This window comes from Hippopotamus amphibius, chromosome 9 (genome assembly GCF_030028045.1).
Source record: "Hippopotamus amphibius kiboko isolate mHipAmp2 chromosome 9, mHipAmp2.hap2, whole genome shotgun sequence".
Taxonomy (NCBI): Eukaryota; Metazoa; Chordata; class Mammalia; order Artiodactyla; family Hippopotamidae; genus Hippopotamus; species Hippopotamus amphibius.
In genome coordinates, this window is record NC_080194.1 from 66,261,605 (window position 1) to 66,280,081 (window position 18,477).

The 18,477-nt window shown below is 38.0% G+C and overlaps 1 protein-coding gene across 4 annotated transcripts in view; it reads left to right on the forward strand.

Moving 5' to 3' along the window:
• DLG2 (discs large MAGUK scaffold protein 2) overlaps positions 1-18,477 on the forward strand; it is a 1,973,535-nt gene that overhangs the window by 1,404,635 nt on the left and 550,423 nt on the right. For all 4 annotated transcript variants that reach the window (XM_057748299.1, XM_057748301.1, XM_057748302.1 and 1 more), the window contains one exon: positions 12,794-12,963. In XM_057748299.1, coding sequence (XP_057604282.1) covers positions 12,794-12,963 — 170 coding nt within the window. The remainder of the gene's footprint in view (positions 1-12,793; positions 12,964-18,477) is intronic.

Here is an 18,477-nt window from a genome sequence, read left to right on the forward strand (position 1 = left end):
TGGCTCATGAGATAGTGCATACTTCCCATGGGGGGACTTTGAGGCACACCTCTTATATCAATACGTGGTAAGTAAAGAGCAATTCAAAATAAGGGGCCAAATTACAAGCAGCTTGCCACATGGTATACCTGAATTCTTGCTTATGGTTCAATTCTCTCTGTGAAAATTGAGCTCCAAGAATTAAAATAATCATATGAATAATAAAAACTTGAAATTAAAACCTAAACTCAAGATTGAAAGGTGTGCTTAAGCTAGAACTAGTCTTGTATGTAAGTGATAAAGGCTGCTGTCCTTGTTATGTAATTTAGGATCTTCTTTTAAGTCTCTTCCTCTCCACCTCTTGCATCTGAGGCCATCAGTATCTTTCTCATTCACCACTGTGTCCTCAGTGCCTACACAATACCTGGCACTATGTAGTAGATGCTCAATAAATATTGGTTGAATATATGTGTGATTATATCTTTCAACTAATATTTGAGATCTTATCATTGTTGATCAATTTTGTTTAGACCTTGCCTTCTCACTGGTGTTTTTTTTCTTTTTTTTAATACAGTTATGCCCGTAAATGACAGCCTGTTTCTCAGGTTGATTAAATTTGAATTGATTATATTCATAGCAGGAGAAATGAGAGCACATGAGAAGACACAGAATTCTCATGGGACAAGGTCACTGGAAAGGATGAGGGAAAAGGATGGATACTGACAGCAGAGGTGTCATTATCAACTTCCCCACTTCTAAAATTCATTCATTTATTTATCAAACAGATATTAAGTGCCAGCTCTGTGCCTGGCACCATAGTAGGCACTAAAAATACAAAAATAAGATAGGATTTCTCCCCTCAGGTGATTCATGGTTTGTAGGTAGAGATAAACATTTAAACAAAATATTTCCTCCTTTTCCTCACTGACTGCAACCAATCCATCAGTATATCTAGTAGATTCTTTTTCCTTTTTAATTAATTTACCTATTTATTTATTTTTGGCTGTGCTCAGTCTTTGTTGCTACACACAAGCTTTCTCTCGTTGCAGCGAATGGGGGCTACTCTTCATTGTGGTGCGCGGGCTTCTCATCGCGGTGGCTTCTCTTGTTGCAGAGCATGGGCTCTAGTACTGGCTTCAGCAGTTGTGGTTCATGGGCTCTAGAACATAGGCTCAGTAGTTGTGACATATGGGCTTAGTTGCTCTGGGCATGTGGGATCTTCCCTGACCAGGGCTCAAACCTGTGTCCCCTACATTGGCAGGCAGGTTCCCTGCACCATCAGGGAAGTCCCAATATCCAGTAGATTCTAATTAGCCCTTTCATCTGGCCCTTTCTCTCTGTCCTGTTTGCCACTGCCACTGGTCTAATCCAGGCCACACTATCTTTTATCAGGATTGTATAATAGCCTCTAACAATAATCTTTGCTTTCTTTTATTGGAACTCCCCTGCACCGCAAATCTGTCCATGTCTACACTGTTCCTTGAGAGCTCTTTCTAAAGAATTATTCTAGCATTGGGTACTACAATAGCTTTCCATTGTCTTTAGGTTCAAGTCCAGTTCCTTAACATGCGTTACAAGGGCCTTCAAGACTTGATCTCCACTCCTCACCTCACCAGCTGCTAAGCTGTCCCTGGAACACTTCTCCCTCTCTTTATTCACCTAGTTAACTTCTATTTGACCTTCAGATCTCAGCTACCTCAGTTGCTCCAAGTTTTCCTCAGCCTCCCTAGCTCCAACAAGATTCTCCCATGACATGCTCCTGTAACACCCTATATTTCACTTGCCATAGGACTTATTATACTGAATTTTACTAGTTTGTTTTACTATCTCTCCCCATTAAACTGTAAAGCTACCTCAGAATGGACGTTAGTCTTAAAAAATGGGTAAGGTAATAAGAAAGAAATTTATATCAAATTGTACACTTTAACATATGCAGTGTATCATATGTCAATTGTATCTCAATAAAAGTTCTTTAAAAAAAATGGGTAAGGCACTCAGACAAATGTGGCATCTGGAGGTGGCTATTCCAGGCAGGGGAGAGTCCTGAGTCATGAACTTGCATGGGGTTTAAAGAAACTATAATGATATAGCAAGAGACACGGCTGGGGAGGTGAATAACAACCAGTTATGGAAAGACTTGTGTTATGTGAAGGTCTTTGAGCTTTATCAAAAAAGGCAAGTGGACTCAATCTGTGTTCCACCGAACCTGTGAATAGTGCTACCACTAGACCATAGGCAGCCTTTATGTGAATTAGAAAAAGATACTCACTTCAGCAGACACAAGTCAATGCCAGGGCACTTGACCTGGAGAAAGGGCATGCCCTGGATTTCTTTCAGTACTCACTAGCCCTGCTCAGTCATAGATGATGCCCTGACTCTGGATTCCTCAGAGCCCTCTGTGGAGTCACAAACAAGGGCCTTCCAACAGGCTCTGCTGTGATTCCCTTCCCTCCCCACCGCAGAAATCACAGAAACGCTGCCTTTGTTATATACAAACAATTATAAATGTACATTATGTATTTTCTGAGTAAGATTCCATTTGAAGAAAGGGTTTCTTTGCTTAGATTTTTTTAAATGTTTGAAAATCCTCTGTAGGCAATGGAAAGCAATCAAAGACTATTATATAGGGGAATAAAGCTATCAGGTGTATTTTCCATAACACCATTCTAGCAATTAATTGGAAGATGGGTTGTAAAAGGCCAAACTAGAAACAGGGAGACTGGCTACAAATTTTTTTCCAGAATCTGGGTGATTGACAATAAGAGCCACCTTAGGATAAGTGGGTATAAAGGAAAAGTTCAAATCTAAAAAAATTATGTGACAGATTGGATGTGTGGCTGAGAGAGAAGGGGAACTCCCCATTTTTTTTGGTGATGGAATGATTTACTTTGATAGAGAATGCAAAGTAAAGTACATAATTGTCCATGGCAGGAGAATAAGGATAATTTTGCATTCTGCTGCATTTGAAGTATATTCCAAACTTCCAAGCAGAGATAGGTGGAAGGCTGAGCTGACCTTGAATTTAGATTTATAGTATGCCAGGGTTAGAAAAGAATTGTAAAATCATCGAACTCAACTTAAACAGAGACAAGGGGGGAAAATGTCTAACTTAAATGGACAGTGCGAGGATTAGAATTCACATCTGGTTTATAACTCACTGTTCTTCCCACCATACCATGCTCCTTGTGCGTCTCAACTTTTCACTGAAATGTTTGTCAATATCACAAAGTCAAATCAAATCAGAATGAGAAAATGTAGAATTATCCATTTCACATGTGCTGATGCACGTCAATTTCTGGGATTGGAGTGGATCTGAGTAGAGGAAAATAGGAAATCAAGTCCAACATTTGAAAATGTATTTCTTAATGTACAGTACTTAATTTTAGGTTCTGCGGGGGTACCAGATCAATCTGTAGCTTTTTTATGAGAATCTACCATGCATTTGTATTTCAAGCATTGTGGGCAACGAGGAATAGAGTTATTAGGAAACATTTCATGAGGCCGGAGAGTGTGAGCTTGCCCTTGAATTAGGCTGGTTTCAGTTGGGCATTTGAGAGGCAGAAAGTACCATGAAATAAAATGCAGAGACAGAAATGAACTTGTTATATTTTCAGGACAGAGTGGATGTAGATTGATCGGAGCAGGAGTTTTAGAGGTATAAGAAAAGCCTAGATTTAAAGGCCCTTCAATGATGCTCATTCATTCTTAAGTGGCAACTGTGTAGCAGACACTAGGAATACAAAGATCAATTAACCACAGCTTTGATTTTATATAGGTTAAGCAACTTGATGAGTTTTGAGGGGAAAGGAAATAACGATAGGGTTGCTTTAGGAAATTGAAGCTGAGCTGGGCTTGCATGTGGGATGATGTAAAGAGAGACTAGGTAACCTGGCATCAGGAAAACCAGCTAGAAAGCTATTGCATTAATCCAGATGGGAGGTACCAGGACCTCATCTCTTGAAAGTTGATGTGCACACCTGTCTGTGGATAGAGTATTGGACTGAGTGGACTAAGTAATCTCCAGTACTATGATCCTTTTCCTTTGAAATCCCTAGTTAGTGCCTCTTTTCCATGTCACACTCACCAAGTTACCTGGCTAGAGATTTGTTACTGGACTTTCTCCTTTTCTGGGAAAGTGCCAAAAGACCAATCACTGATGCTAAAAAAACAATTTCTTCCCCCATTGTGGAAAGCTGTGATCTTTCCCAGATGACAGCTGTGGAGAATCCTGCAAAGGTTTTATATATGGGAAATGAAGTGGCAAATGGAGAGAGAAACACAGTGTATTATTCACTGTAGGAGATGGCTTCTATGGATCATAAACTCAAGTTACTCTCACCCAGAGTTAGAGACGAGAGCAGGAGCCCTACTTTTAAAATGTAGAATGGACTGGCTATCAGTTGGCCTTTGCTGTAGGAAAAGAGTAGGGAAGACAGTCTCATGTAAAATGAGTGCTGGAAAATGGCTCACATATGCAATCTCCCACAGTGTGGCAGCTGTGGTCTCCTGGTCCATATTCCCTTAGAGACTTCATTCCAAAAAATAGAGCTGCAACATTGAGGGGATTGGGTTCAGAGTCAGAGCTCAGAACTTCTATCACAGTCACTGGGTCTACATAAGATTGAGTAGTCCTGTTCGTTTTATTTTACTTTTTTTTTAAGCTCTTTATTAGTCCTGTTCATTTTAGAATGACCCACGCACTAGCCAAGTAGAGTGACCCTTCAAAACCTTGAGCAGTGTTTTTCAGAATATGTCCCAGACTAACAACACCAGCATCACCTAGAAACTTGTTAGAGATGTGAGTCTTTTCTACTGCTCCAGACCTGCTGAATCAGAAACTTTCTGGGGGTGGAGCCTGGCAATCTATGACTTAAACCTTTCAAGTAACTCTAATGCACTCTAAAGTCTGAGAACCATTTCTAAATCTAGTTTTAAAGTCTAGAAACCTAATTCTAAAGTTGAGAACTAGATTTTGTTTACGGACAAAATCTAGGTTTTGCTATTTGGCTTGGCTTTACTGCTTTCTAGTATGATCCTTAATTCTACTGATGGTCAGCAGTTGCAATTGGTCTTTAAATAAGTACCAAAATTATTTTTAACAAACTAGAGAGATATGGACGGTACAGTGCATAAGCTTTGAGATTACCTAGACAATACTTACTATCATTATAGACCTCTTTTACCTTCAATTTGTGTTGTAAAATGAAGAAAGCAATATCTACCTTTCAATGTTTCTGTTTAGATTAAACAGATTAAAGAATATATACATTATTCATAATGCAAATATTTCCCACTATGTACCTAGGATTATACAATTTGAATAAACCAGAGACCACAGTTCAGTATAATAAGCACAGTTCAGTGCTTTTATAATTACTGTATTTTTATAAACACAGTATGTACACCCAATTAAATTTGAATAGCAGGCAAACACAAGTAATTTTTGAGTATAAATATGTCTCAAACATGATATAGAACATACAGTAAAAAGTGTTTATCTGAATAATAGTTATTGTTTTTATCTGAAATCCAAATTTAACTGGGTGTCCTATACTTTGATTTGCTAGGTCTGGTAACTTCATTAGTATTTTGCACTGGCTACCTAGTGGAGGGACACTAGACCAGCCGGTTGAGCCAGGGATGACTTCCCAGAAGACAAGATAAATTTGAATTAAGTATTGAAAGGAAAATAGGAATGAGGTAAGGAAGATAGTGCATGCAAAGTGCTAGTTGCAAACTCTGCCTGTATTAGTTAGAAATTTTTGTTGGTGGGTAACAAAGATCCACCTGAGCTTAGTTAATCAAAAAGGGGAATGAATTAGAAGGACACTTGGACTGTCTTCTGAAATTCAAGGCTGGCTTGAACAACTAAGCCGTGAGAAGGACAACCATGGACTGCAGCACTGTGGGGAGTCCAGGAGGATCCCTCCCTCTCTCTGAAGCTGTTACTTCTTTCTATAAATTTGCTTTATTCCCATCATCTTGCAAATAAGCTTTTGCCACTTTTCAGTCAATGTGGAAGAAAATGGCCCAATATTAAGCTTTCAAGCTTCTGTTTCTTCTGTTTAGATAGAACCTCTGAATCCCATAGTTTCAACTCCAGATTCCCCGAAACAGGGACTGTCAGACTTGACAAGTGAGCCACGATAAGCTGTATGAGCCTGTCACTCCTCCTGCAACCCTGTGAGAGTTTTGTAGAGAAAAAGGCCCCGTAGACATGACTACATCAACACATATCTGATGCTTCCAAAACATTAGTCCTTTTTCTTTTCTGGAATACTGTTATGTTATGCTGATTTTTATTATTTTATTCTCAGTTTTAGTGGACTAATAGCACCTAATGAGGTCAATGAAATAAATGGATTTTTAAGGTGAAAAGTTTCAGCAAGGAGGAACCCTAGCAGGTGGGACTGTAAACATACCTAGTGAACCCACATGTGCTTCATGAGAGGGCACAGGAGGACAGCAGAGAGACACAATTAAGAAGATTTACAAAAGGTCATAATGATTTGAAGCCATTTGGGTCAACCTGTGTGTGTGTGTGTGTGTGTGTTGTTTTTTTTCCTTTCTCTGGTAACGTAAAGCATCTTGTCTTTTCATAAATAAAGTTTTGAGTATCTATCATTTATTCTTAACGAACCTTTATTGATTCTAGGAATAAAAGAAAAGTGAGGCATTTTTGCTACCTTAACCTTGAGAGCCTTTTTGGTGTCCTTATAGTTCACATAAAATCTATGCAGTTACTCTTTTTAGACAGATTCCAATTTTTATAAATGATTGATCTCTTTAAGCATGGACAGTATAATTCCCAGCTAGTATTTTCCATTTGATAATGTATTGTTGCATTTCATCCAGCATATTAAACATTGATCAGCTTTCTCCATGATGTGGTCCTTTGGTCTTAATTAATTCATCTTTTTGCCCAAGGAGAGTAGGACTGAGTGGATACAATAAAGAATGGGCCAATCACCACCCTCATCTTAATAAACAGTAAGTTTCAAAATTAATTTTCAGACCTGTGACCTAAAGCATCCTTTTGAGTCAAGCCTTGAGTGGGTCTGAGTGTGTCTGGATGTGGTTACAGGTGTGGAGTGGGGCAAGCACAGAGTAGGTACAAGCTGGTGGGAATTCTGCCAAGTGTGCTAATCTTTAGAAGCTGTCTCCAAGGCTGCCATAAAACTAAGGTTTATATTAGAACAACCAACTATTTTTTTGATGATAGGGGAGAGGGAAGACGAAAGGGAAATAAAGTTACACTCCATAAAACAAGACTTACTAAAAACCTTTACATTTTTCTTCCCCCAAATCCCATTTATTGCATCTCTTCCTCTCTTCTTCATGTAAAATTTCAAAAATTCTTTCAGTGTCTTGCTGGTAGCTCTCTCTTCCTTTCCGTCCCTTTAGTACTTTTTTTTCCTCCACTATAGTCTTTTCACAGCCTTTCTCATGCAAATGGTTCTCTTTCATGACTATAATAGCTTCTATTTTTCAGGCACTGTGCTAAATATTTCATATATATTATTTAATCCATACAGCAATCTCATTAGCCCTATTTTCACATGCAAAAACTGAAGAGATGTCAAGTGACTTGAGATGTCAAGTGACTTGCCCAGAGTCACACAGCTCCTGAGTTCTAGAGCTGGGATAAGATCCCATTTGTATTAGGTGTGACCAAGGCTCCCAGGCCCATGATAGGTTCTTTGCAATGATGTGTCCATTATAGAACATTTGGAAGAAACAAAAAATAGAAATGTGCTTTTTTTTTTTTTTAATTTATTATTATTTTTGGGGGGTACACCAAGTTCAATCAACTGTTTTTATACACATATCCCCGTATTCCCTCCCTTCCTTGACTCCTCCCACCTCGAGTCCCCCCCACCCTCCCCGCCCCAGTCCTCTAAGGCATCTTCCATCCTCAAGTTGGACTCCCTTTGTTATACAACAACTTCCCACTGACTATCTATTTTACAGTTGGTAGTATATATATGTCTGTGCTACTCTCTCGCTTTGTCTCAGCTTCCCCTTCACCCCCCGCCCCCTCCCAAACCTCGAGTTCTCCAGTCCATTCTCTGTATCTGCGTCCTTGTTCTTGTCACTGAGTTCATCAGTACCATTTTTAGATTCCGTATATGTGAGTTAGCATACAATATTTGTCTTTCTCTTTCTGACTTACTTCACTCTGTATGACAGACTGTAGTTCTATCCACCTCATTACATATAGCTAAATGTGCTTTTTAAAACATTCATAATCTCCACATCCACAAAGAATCAGAGCTGAAATTTTATCTTTCATTTCAGTATTTTTAATACATAATAAACAGATTTTTTTTAATTTAACACAAGGATTTAGTGATTATTTTTAATGAATTAACATCCTTTAAAAGTGTATGAAATCATAAATCTTACTCTACAATAGAACATACTTTATTACCTATAAATGAGAGCAGATATTATGTTATTTTAAATATCTTCAAAGAAGAACAAATAATTTTTAAGTATTATTTGACTTTTCAGTGATACTATATCATATTCCAGAATATTTGTTTAGTGCAATTTTTTTTTCTTTCGGTCACACCACACAGCTTGCAGGATCTTAGTTCCCTGACCTGGGGGTTGAACCTAGGCCTTTGACAGTGAAAGTGTCAAGTCCTAACCACTGGACCACCAGGGAATTCCCTGTTTAGTGCAAATTTTAGATGTGATTCTGTTGACACGTTACTGATGAAATGTTCTTTATGTTTCAAAGATATTTTCTGCAAGGAAATGTACCAGAATGTCCAAAGGAAATGAGACTAGGAAAAGATTAAAATTAGCCTTTTAATTTCACAGGCAATACTGGTCCACAAAAAAAATATTGAAGATTTATATCCAAAACAGCAAGCACTGAAAGAGTAAAACCATCAACTTAATTACATGGGTATAGTAGGGAGGAAACTTGTATATAAATAGCTTTCTAATACAATGGCTCAGAAATATGATAAAGCCTTCACTTTTTACCAAAACATAGAGTTATTTGAGTTTGAAACTAGTGGTATATTTATATGTTTCAAAATGAATTCAAGTGCAGCCTTTACTTACAGAGATTATCTGCTAGTAGAAAAAGCAAATTAATTCTAAATAGCCATGACCCTCTAGCCAAATGCTATTTCAAGTGATTGGGAAGAAGGAAAGTTGAGTTCCCTAGTTTGGCTTGATATTCTTTCTTTTCTGTTTTAAGAATTTGAATATAAACTCCTCCCCTCACATTCCCTTTTTTTTTTTTTCTTTGCATTTAAAACAATCAACTCTGAGTAACTTTAGATCATCATAAGCTCCAGAAAAGAACAAAACTAGATTGGAATCATACTGCTGCCCTCACCAACACTGTGACCTTGTCAGTTAAAATGAGAATCTAGGTTTTATAAATGGTTTGATTTAAACACAAAAAAATATGTGAAATCACTAGAATGATATGATATGGCACATAGTAGACCCTTTAAAATTTTCAATTTCCATCCTATTTACCTTTCAACAAATTCTAGAGGACAACATCTTTGATTCACCTATCAGTGGCTGCAACTCTCTCATATATAGTATGTTACAGTTTATACATGCATCCATATATTTATCTGTCTGGTTACTCCTCTCATTAACTCTAGGCATGCTTACTCTCTTTTCAAGGGAAACTGAATTTTCAAAATATGAAGTGACTCGACCATGGTCACACAGCTGATACACAGCTGTGACTCAAATCCAAACCTCCTGACTGCTAGTCCAGTGTTTTTTTGGTTTTATTTTTAGCGCACTAAAGCTGCCTACTTTGTCCACATGTTCAGGAAAAAACATCTGATTTAGGCTGTGATTTTCTCACCCCAGCATCCAACAATTAAGGATTCCAGTGTATACAAAAGGAAAAAATTCAGTAGAGTTTGAATAGATATAGCATCCAGATTTTTTTTAATGTCAGCCACTCCCTTCTATGGAAAGCAGTGGTTTAAGATATGATTAGTATGCTGAGCATAGGGTGATGGTAAACATTATGTTTTTGTATTATCATGAGATGACAAAATTACCCACTCTCAAAGGACCAGCTGCTGCAGGATGGCTGGCACCCATGATGCCTACATTCTCAAAACTGTTTTAATTGGTAGTTTTCCATGATTTTTTTTTAGTCAGAGAGGAAATGTATGTGTAAACCTACTAAAACCGTAGCATCTGTTATGATGAAATGCCGAGACCAGCTCAGCGACTCGAGGTGAGTGACGGGTGCCGCAAGCTTGAAGAAGACACAGACACAGACTGAAGAGAAAAGTGGGACCGGGGGGCTCAAGACCTCTCGGATCAAGAGCCCTGCTGACTCATCCCAGGTTGCTTTTATTGAGTTCGTGGGCTAACATTCTCAGGTTACACTCATAAACAATCAAAGGCCTCACATGACTGAGGCAATTATCTTTGTTTGCTTCCTGGGTCCGAGTTGAGCAGGTGTGGATTTGAGCTGGGGGTGGAGAGCAAAACAGCCCTGGGGGTAGGAGACCTCTCTCAGATATTGGGGGTCTGTGCCCCACCCGTGTTGGCCCCTCTGCGACTGTGCCTGTCTTAGGTTGTTCCTCCCTTGAGGAATCTTACCCGTCTCTGGCTAACCAGTCATCCTCTAGGGCCAAACACGGTGATATAAGGAAGGTTCTATTCACCACCCCTGTTGACCCCTCTGCGGCTGTGCCTGTCTTAGGTTGTTCCTTCTCTGAGGAATCTTACCCGTCTTTGGCTAACCAGCCATCCTTCAGGACCAAACAGGGTGATATTAGTCTCCACGCCCCACACCCTCAGCTCCTCCACTGCTCAAGCAGGACATTCTGAATCCCATTGCTCGGCCCACATACTTCAACATTTTCAAGGTTTCAGAAAGGTTCCCGAATGTCTTCCCACAATGAAATGACATCACAATGTTAGTAAGTGAGATTGTACTGGCTCAAGAATTTGAAGCTAACCAGCGTTTTTATTGAGTCAAGAGTACCTATAACTCAGTTCCTCAAGTAGGTATAGAAAAGTTATGAATAAAAAAGATAGGAAAATTCTTCCTATACTTTTTATATAATAATTTTAAATTGATGTGCACAATATACACGAAACTGTTCATCACATTACATGTATGTGTCCTAAGAGGAAAGAATAGATTTTGAAATAGGAAGACCTAAGATCACATCCAATCTCTGGTCAAATTGTTGACAGCTTTAGACAAAGAACTTAACCATTTGGAATAACTCTGATTTGTATAATATGGATAATAGATCTTATTCTGCAAGATTGTGGAGGGAATCCAATAGTTAAAAATATTATAAATCAACAAATTGTGCACTGCTACCAATAACAATCATTTATTAGGTGCTTATTACATACTGGGTTCTGTGCTAAGGACTTTTATGTACATTACCACATTTAATCTTCCCCAAAGTCTTTATAGTAGGTATTACTATTATATCTATTTTATAGATGAGAATATGGAGGCTTAGAGAAGTTAAAAAAATTATCAATGTTTACAAACTTAGGAAATAGAGGGCCCAATAATTGGACTTGTTCTTTCATTCATTTAACAAAAATTTGCTGAAGAATAGATCACCTGAACAAAATCGGGCACTGTTTGGAGAAAGAAAGTGGGAAATGGAATGGAAGGTGGATAAGCAACCAACTATGTCCACTTCATCCTGGCCGCTGTAGAGACTGAGTTGGAAGGTGACAAGAAATGATCTGGAGAGACTAGGTAGGAGGCTGTGGAAGTAGTTCAGGTGAGAGATGATGTTGACTTCAACCAAGGAGGTAGCATTGGAGATGAAGAACCTGGATGGACTGTAGATATATTTTGCAGGCAGAGCTGAATGTATGGTGGTGGGAGGAGTTGTCAAGCAAGGGTAGCCCCTTATTTCTTACTCTGAGCAACACAGTGAACTGAGATGGGGACACCAGAATGGATACACGGAGTGAGGGGAAGAATTCTTTCTAATCTCAAGTCTTATACTCTTAACCATTATTACTAAATATTATTGTGAATATAAAAGAAATTTACAGTTCATGGCCACTATGAACTATCAAGTATCTAGAAAGCTTTATGGAAAAGTCAGCTTATTCCTTCCCATTAAAAAAATGGCAAAAAGGAAAGTCTAATGTAGGCCGTGTCATAATTCTTAGTTTTCAAAGTAAGTACCTAGGGCGAGGTACTGACTTTAATCCCTATAATACTGTGAAATGAATTTGAGGAGGGGTGGGGAACACTGGAAGATAATTTGCCAGAAAGCTAACTTTATTTCAGATGATTGAATCGTGTATATATTTTTTTCTTTCTACGTGTTATATTTTTCAGATTTTCTAAAGTGATTACATATTACTTTTATAGCTAATAAATTAAAAATTCAAGAAAAACTAATCAATGAAGTTACATTTTCTATGTCTATATAGTCTATGGGAGTAAATTCTGAGAACCACTCAAATTGTAATCTTGAGTCAAGCCAATTGAAACCAATCAAAATGCTGATGTAACTGACAGAGACCTTAAAATATGTGTCCTTTTAACTGCCCCACACATGATGCAATCCCAGTCAGAGTGGACTGGCGTTCAGGATGGGACCTGACCAGTAGGGTGGTCAATGTTGGGAAGACTGAGAAGGCTGAGGACTTCAAGGTTTTCTTGATTTCCTTCATTTAAAGTATTTCTTCCAAATGTAAATATTTTTAGATTGCCTATACCCTTTGCTTCCCCACATCTTAAGTTTAGATAATCATAAGGTTCTTTCAGAAATTCTCTTAGCCACTCCTAACCTTTGCCTCTTTTCCTTTCTTTCAGGGTCAATGATTGTATCTTACGGGTGAACGAGGTGGACGTGTCAGAGGTTTCCCACAGTAAAGCGGTGGAAGCGCTCAAAGAAGCAGGGTCTATCGTTCGGCTGTACGTGCGCCGAAGACGACCCATTTTGGAGACTGTTGTAGAAATCAAACTGTTCAAAGGCCCTAAAGGTAACAGACACATAAGTAACTCACAATAGGACATCAGTGACAAACTATTTGACTAAAGATTATGCCATAACCCACTTATGATGTAATCTGTACTTTTATTCTGTGATATTCAGCGCTTACCATGAGATTTGAAATCCTACGATAGTGGTAGGTTTTTACAGAGAGTAAGAGAAAGCAATACTGTAAATATAAACTCAGAGAAGGAAAAGATAGATTTCTAAAGAAATTCACTCATAACCAATAGCAACAACAACCGTCTAAAATTTTACCCCCTTCTCTGGTAGGTAGTGCTGAATGGTGTTTAAGATCTCAGACCCAAGAGTCAGGCAGGACTGAGTTTAAACACCTGATTCAGCCACTTACTAGCAGAGTGACGGTTCAACCAACCCCCTTACTATTAAGTGGGGATCATAATGGTAGCATCCCATTGCATTTATGAGAATTAAACATTTAACTAATATCTGGCAAGTGGGGAGCAGAAAAGCTTGGTTGGCGTGCACACTCCAGAGTCAAGGTGTCTGAGCTGGAATCCTAGCTCTGCAGCTCACTAGCTTTTTGACCTTGGGCAAATTGCTTAATCTCTCTTAACCTTAATTTTCTCATCTACAAAATGCAGGTAATAATAGCACTTGCCCCTAGAAATGTTGTAAGGATTAGATGGGTCAATATACATAAAGTGTTTAGAATAATGGTTGGTACAAATTGACAAGTATTATCTGTACAGTATATACATGTTATATGTAGCTGGCTATATGTAGTTTCAGCCTTTGCTATAATTGTTTGATAATCTAATAAAATAATCAAGGATCCCTCATGAGTTAAATTTTAAAAATGCATTAAAATCATTGGCAGGGGGGAGAAGTTCTGGGTGGGAGGAGAGAAAAGAGGTAAAGCATTTCCATACCACAATGTCTGGTGATATGAAAGAAAAGACTTTCTATCCTACACATTTACTAAAATCATGTTTGCCATGTGCTTTAAAGTTAAACCAAATGGGCATCCCACTATTTCGATTAAAAAGATATACCATATATAAATAACATGTAGATATTTCTACGATTCAATTCACAGCAATTATTCAGCACAGCCTTAAGGCAAATACCAGTTTTAAGCACTTAGCAAAGCATTACCATATTAGCAGGCCTCCTGCTAGCTGAGTCATTTGATGACCTCCAGCTGCTCAGCAGAGCACTTAAAGGTTCTAGGGAATCGATAGATAGCCAAAGCTCCTTAATTTTATCAGGAACACGTTTTTTTGGATCTCTGTCTTTGGTACTAGGGCCTCCTCTGGCTGGTTTACTTTTGTCTGATCTGTTCTCTCCTTTGAGCCAGGAGTGAGGTAGGAATTGCCCTGGGACAAAAAGAGGAGGATAGGGGGACAGGTAAGCATTAAGCGACCAGGTATACCCAGGCAATAACCCAATGAAAGTACATGGTGTATGGGTGATGGGCTTTTTCTACTGGGGAGAGGAGAACCAGGAAACTGTTAGAGCTAACTTTACATCCCTGAAAGCATCCTGCCAAATTGCTGTAAAGGGCTGTGGGCCTATTGGTCCTGTTGGGATTATGTTGGGTCAGTCATAATTTTTTGTACTGTCATCATACAAAAGTCATTGATGGGGATTTGTTTCTCTATATAGAGCTTATTGATTTACAGATAAACTGTTTTAGTCATTGTTTAAATTCCTGATGCGTTTCCCTGTGCCCTGAACACAGGAAGTGCTGAATCAGAGTAAATTAAATAATTAAATCGGATTCCACACAAAATCTGATGATATCTTGCAGTCTTAACCTCCCTTGGCACCTCGTAATTCTTTTTTTTTTTCATCGTAATTCTTTATTTTTGAATGATGATATATATTTTTTTAAATTTCTATCAATGTTTAACTCATACCATGGAAACTCTTATGCTGTGGAGACAATGAAGATGAATCAGATGTGATTCTAAATGGGAGAATTAGAAAGTTCTAATGGGAGAGAGAAACATGAAGGCAACTTACTTTAATGCTAGACAGAATGAAATCAGCTCTGTGGTTGAACCTGAGCCATGATTCCAGTTGAACAAAGAGGAAGATGTGATTCATCTTAATTAGGAGAACCAAAATGCTCCAGAGAATTTAAAAGTTAATATGTGCTTTCAGACTCTTACCTCCCCTTCATTGAGCATGTGGGCATTCTTGATAGTAAATATCAACACTCTAGCCAGCTGGGCTAACTAGCCTCAATTATGAGTATATAATACAGAGCTAACTGAATGTGTTCATTAATTTAGTTCTTCAGTGATTCAACAAATATTTATTAAGTATTTATTATGGACTTGACACAGACGCAGACAATGAGGATTCACAAAGAAAACAGAGAGAATTCTTGCTCAGGAAGATTCTGGTCTGATGTAGAAAACACCTATAAATGTAAACTGGGAAATGTGCTGTGAATGAACATAAATGGTTATAAGCAGGCACCAATTCAATAGTGGGTCAAAGAAGACTTCCCTGAGGAAGTGCCACTTAAGCTAAACTTTGAAATATAAATAAAAGTAGAAGTTACCCGGATAAAGAGTGGAAGAGAGTATCCAGACAGAAGTAAAAAGCATGTGTGTATGAAGGCCCCAGTGTAGGAAAGATCTTCATACCTTCCAGGACTGAAAGAAGTCAGTTGTGACTAGAACTTAATGACAAGATAGTGAATGATATGAAATGATATTGTCAAGGTAAGCTGGGGCCAGATCATGCACAGCTTCATTGACCTTATTAGCAGATTTGTTATTTTATTTCAAGTGCAATGAGAAGTCCTTGCAAAATGTGCAGTATGTGTGATGGTCAAAATTGTTGTTTTTAGAAGATCACTCAGCCACTCTGAAGAAAATGCACTGAAGAGGGCAAGAGTGGGAACAGAGATCAGTTGGGGAGGGGTCACTTGGAGAAGGTAGAGAAAGGTGGATGGATTCAAGCTATATGGTGGACATATAATTGATGCCACTTATTGATAATTTAGATGTGGGATATGTCCAAGGATGAGACCCGGTTTTCTTTCTTTCTTTTTTTTTGGCTGTGTTGGGTCTTTGTTCCTGCACACGGGCTTTCTCTAGTTGTGGTGAGTGGGGGCTACTCTTCGTTGTGGTGGGCAGGCTTCTCATTGCAGTAGCTTCTCTTATTGTGGAGCAGGGGCTCTAGGCATTCTGGCTTTAATAGTTGTGGTGCGTGGGCTCAGTTGTTGTGGCTTGTGGACCCTAGAGCTCACGGGCTCAGTAGTTGTGGTGCATGGGCTTAGCTGCTCCACAGCATGTAGGATCTTCCCAGACCAGAGCTCAAACCCATGTTCCCTGCATTGGCAGGTGGATTCTTAACCACTGTGCCACCAGGGAAGTCCCAGCCTGGTTTTCTGATTGAGCAATTGAATGGATTAGTGTGCCATTTATGAGATGGGGAAGGCTACAGAGGTACCCCTATGAGGACTCTATTGGACGTGTTGAGACTGTGATGATTCTGAAAAGGAGACAGAATTGGAAAACATCTGTCTGAAAACCCTGTTAATACTCTGAATTTTTTCCATTTTTTATCAAATAACTAGAGTTAGGGAAATACCTAAATAATTGACTTTCTCACTTTTACCAATAATCTTTAATATAAAAATCATGAATATGACTACTTTAGCTATTTTGAACAGTTATAAACATTTCATAGACCTATTTTATAGATTCTTAATGCCCCAGGCTATTTTTGTTTGGGGATCATTTTCAGTTATGTTTGTTTGCTTTTATATAGGACAGAAGGTAAACAGTGTTATTCCTTTCTGTTATATAGGTGCAATGTTAAGGGATTCCTTGAAAAAATAATTTGTGGTAGCATTAAATTTACAGTTTTCCAATTTATACCCTTATGTTTATTCCATCAGTTGTACAAATTACTAATTCTGAGATGCCCTTTGATGTATGTAATTTGTCTTTATAGCAGTACTGATCTTCCCAATGTTCAATTAGAATCATCTGACTGATGATTTATAGCCATGTATTTCAGAAAGAAATATTTGGGTAATATGTACTTCTGATTTAGAATGTCTTCTCTTAACAATATATAAAAATTTCCCTGACCTCACAGTTCGAGCAGCTGGGGTGTCTGTGTGCCCGCAGTCAGTTGAGAAAAAAATGGCTAATCACGTATAGGAAGTTGTGATTAGGCAAATCCATTTAGACTTGCCAAGCAACCAAAAATATGCAAGCAAGGAAATCTGAAGTCTGCATGTGGTTTCCCAGGAAATAGGTTTATTATAAAAGTCTTTCTAGTGACTTTCCCAAGGACACTCTAAGTCATAATTTCTCAGAAACTAGATAAACACATGCAGACTGTTGGTTTCTGTGGCCTAAGTCAAAGAAGCCTAAACCTATACAAGAAGTGACATGCCTTCTATATGTTCTTGTTGCTTAACGATAATATAGCTAGCTGAAGGTCAAGTTCTAGAACTGAAACGTTAGGGCCATCAAAGGTAGATTTTATTTTAACCAATTTTTTTTTGTTTCTTTTTTTTTTTTTTTTTGGCACACGGGCTTAGTTGCTCCGCGGCATATGGGGTCTTCCTGGAGCTGGGATCGAACCCGTGACCTCTGCATTGGCAGGCGGATTCTTAACCACTGCGCCACCTAGGAAGCCCTAACCAATTTTTTTTTAATAAAAATCTAAGAGTAGTAAATTCTGTTTAGCAAAACATTTCTTCAATTCTACCTTATTTTTGAAAATGTTTTTAAACAGTTTTAATTTCTTTATAGGCATGTATATTTTTGCAGTTATAATAGTCTGTAATAGTACAAACTGCAAATGCAGTGAAGAATGCTCTCAGCTTTGTACAAGAAGTAAAAATGACTATAAAATACACTGACTGTGAAAGTCACTATACTAATGGCCATTTATAATGTGTATAATTCAACCATTAGAGAAGCCACATATGTAGTGATGAAGTTCCTAGACATCTCTAAGTAGCTATGGAAACTAGAGTAAGTGTCTTAACCTCTTTATGCCTCGCCTTTCTCATCTGCAAAATGTATGTACTTTGAGTATCTAATTCATAAGGTTATTTTCAGGATAATAACTGTAAATCTCAATACATATTTAATTATTTTTACTCCTTTTATTATCATAATTGACTAAAAAGTTGAATAAAGAAAAGCAGCAAAGCACATACTCATTCTGGTGCTTTAGAAGTGCTTCCCCTAGTACTTTACACAATCTAGTCCTTTAGTAAGTATTAATATTTCTTGAATTAATGACTTGAAAATTAATTAAAAGTTTTCATATTCAGCAATTTCAGATGAAGCCAATGTGTATTTTTGTGCATTGACTCAGATTTCTGCATATATATACACATATATACATATAATATATTGGTGTTAGCATCCATATGTGCACATATATCGTACATTCAGCTGTGTCTCTCTAGCTCTATATAAATTTATTTCTAACAGGTCTGAGTTATGATGTGGCATATGAATCTATATTTTATGAAAATGTGCATATATGTCTG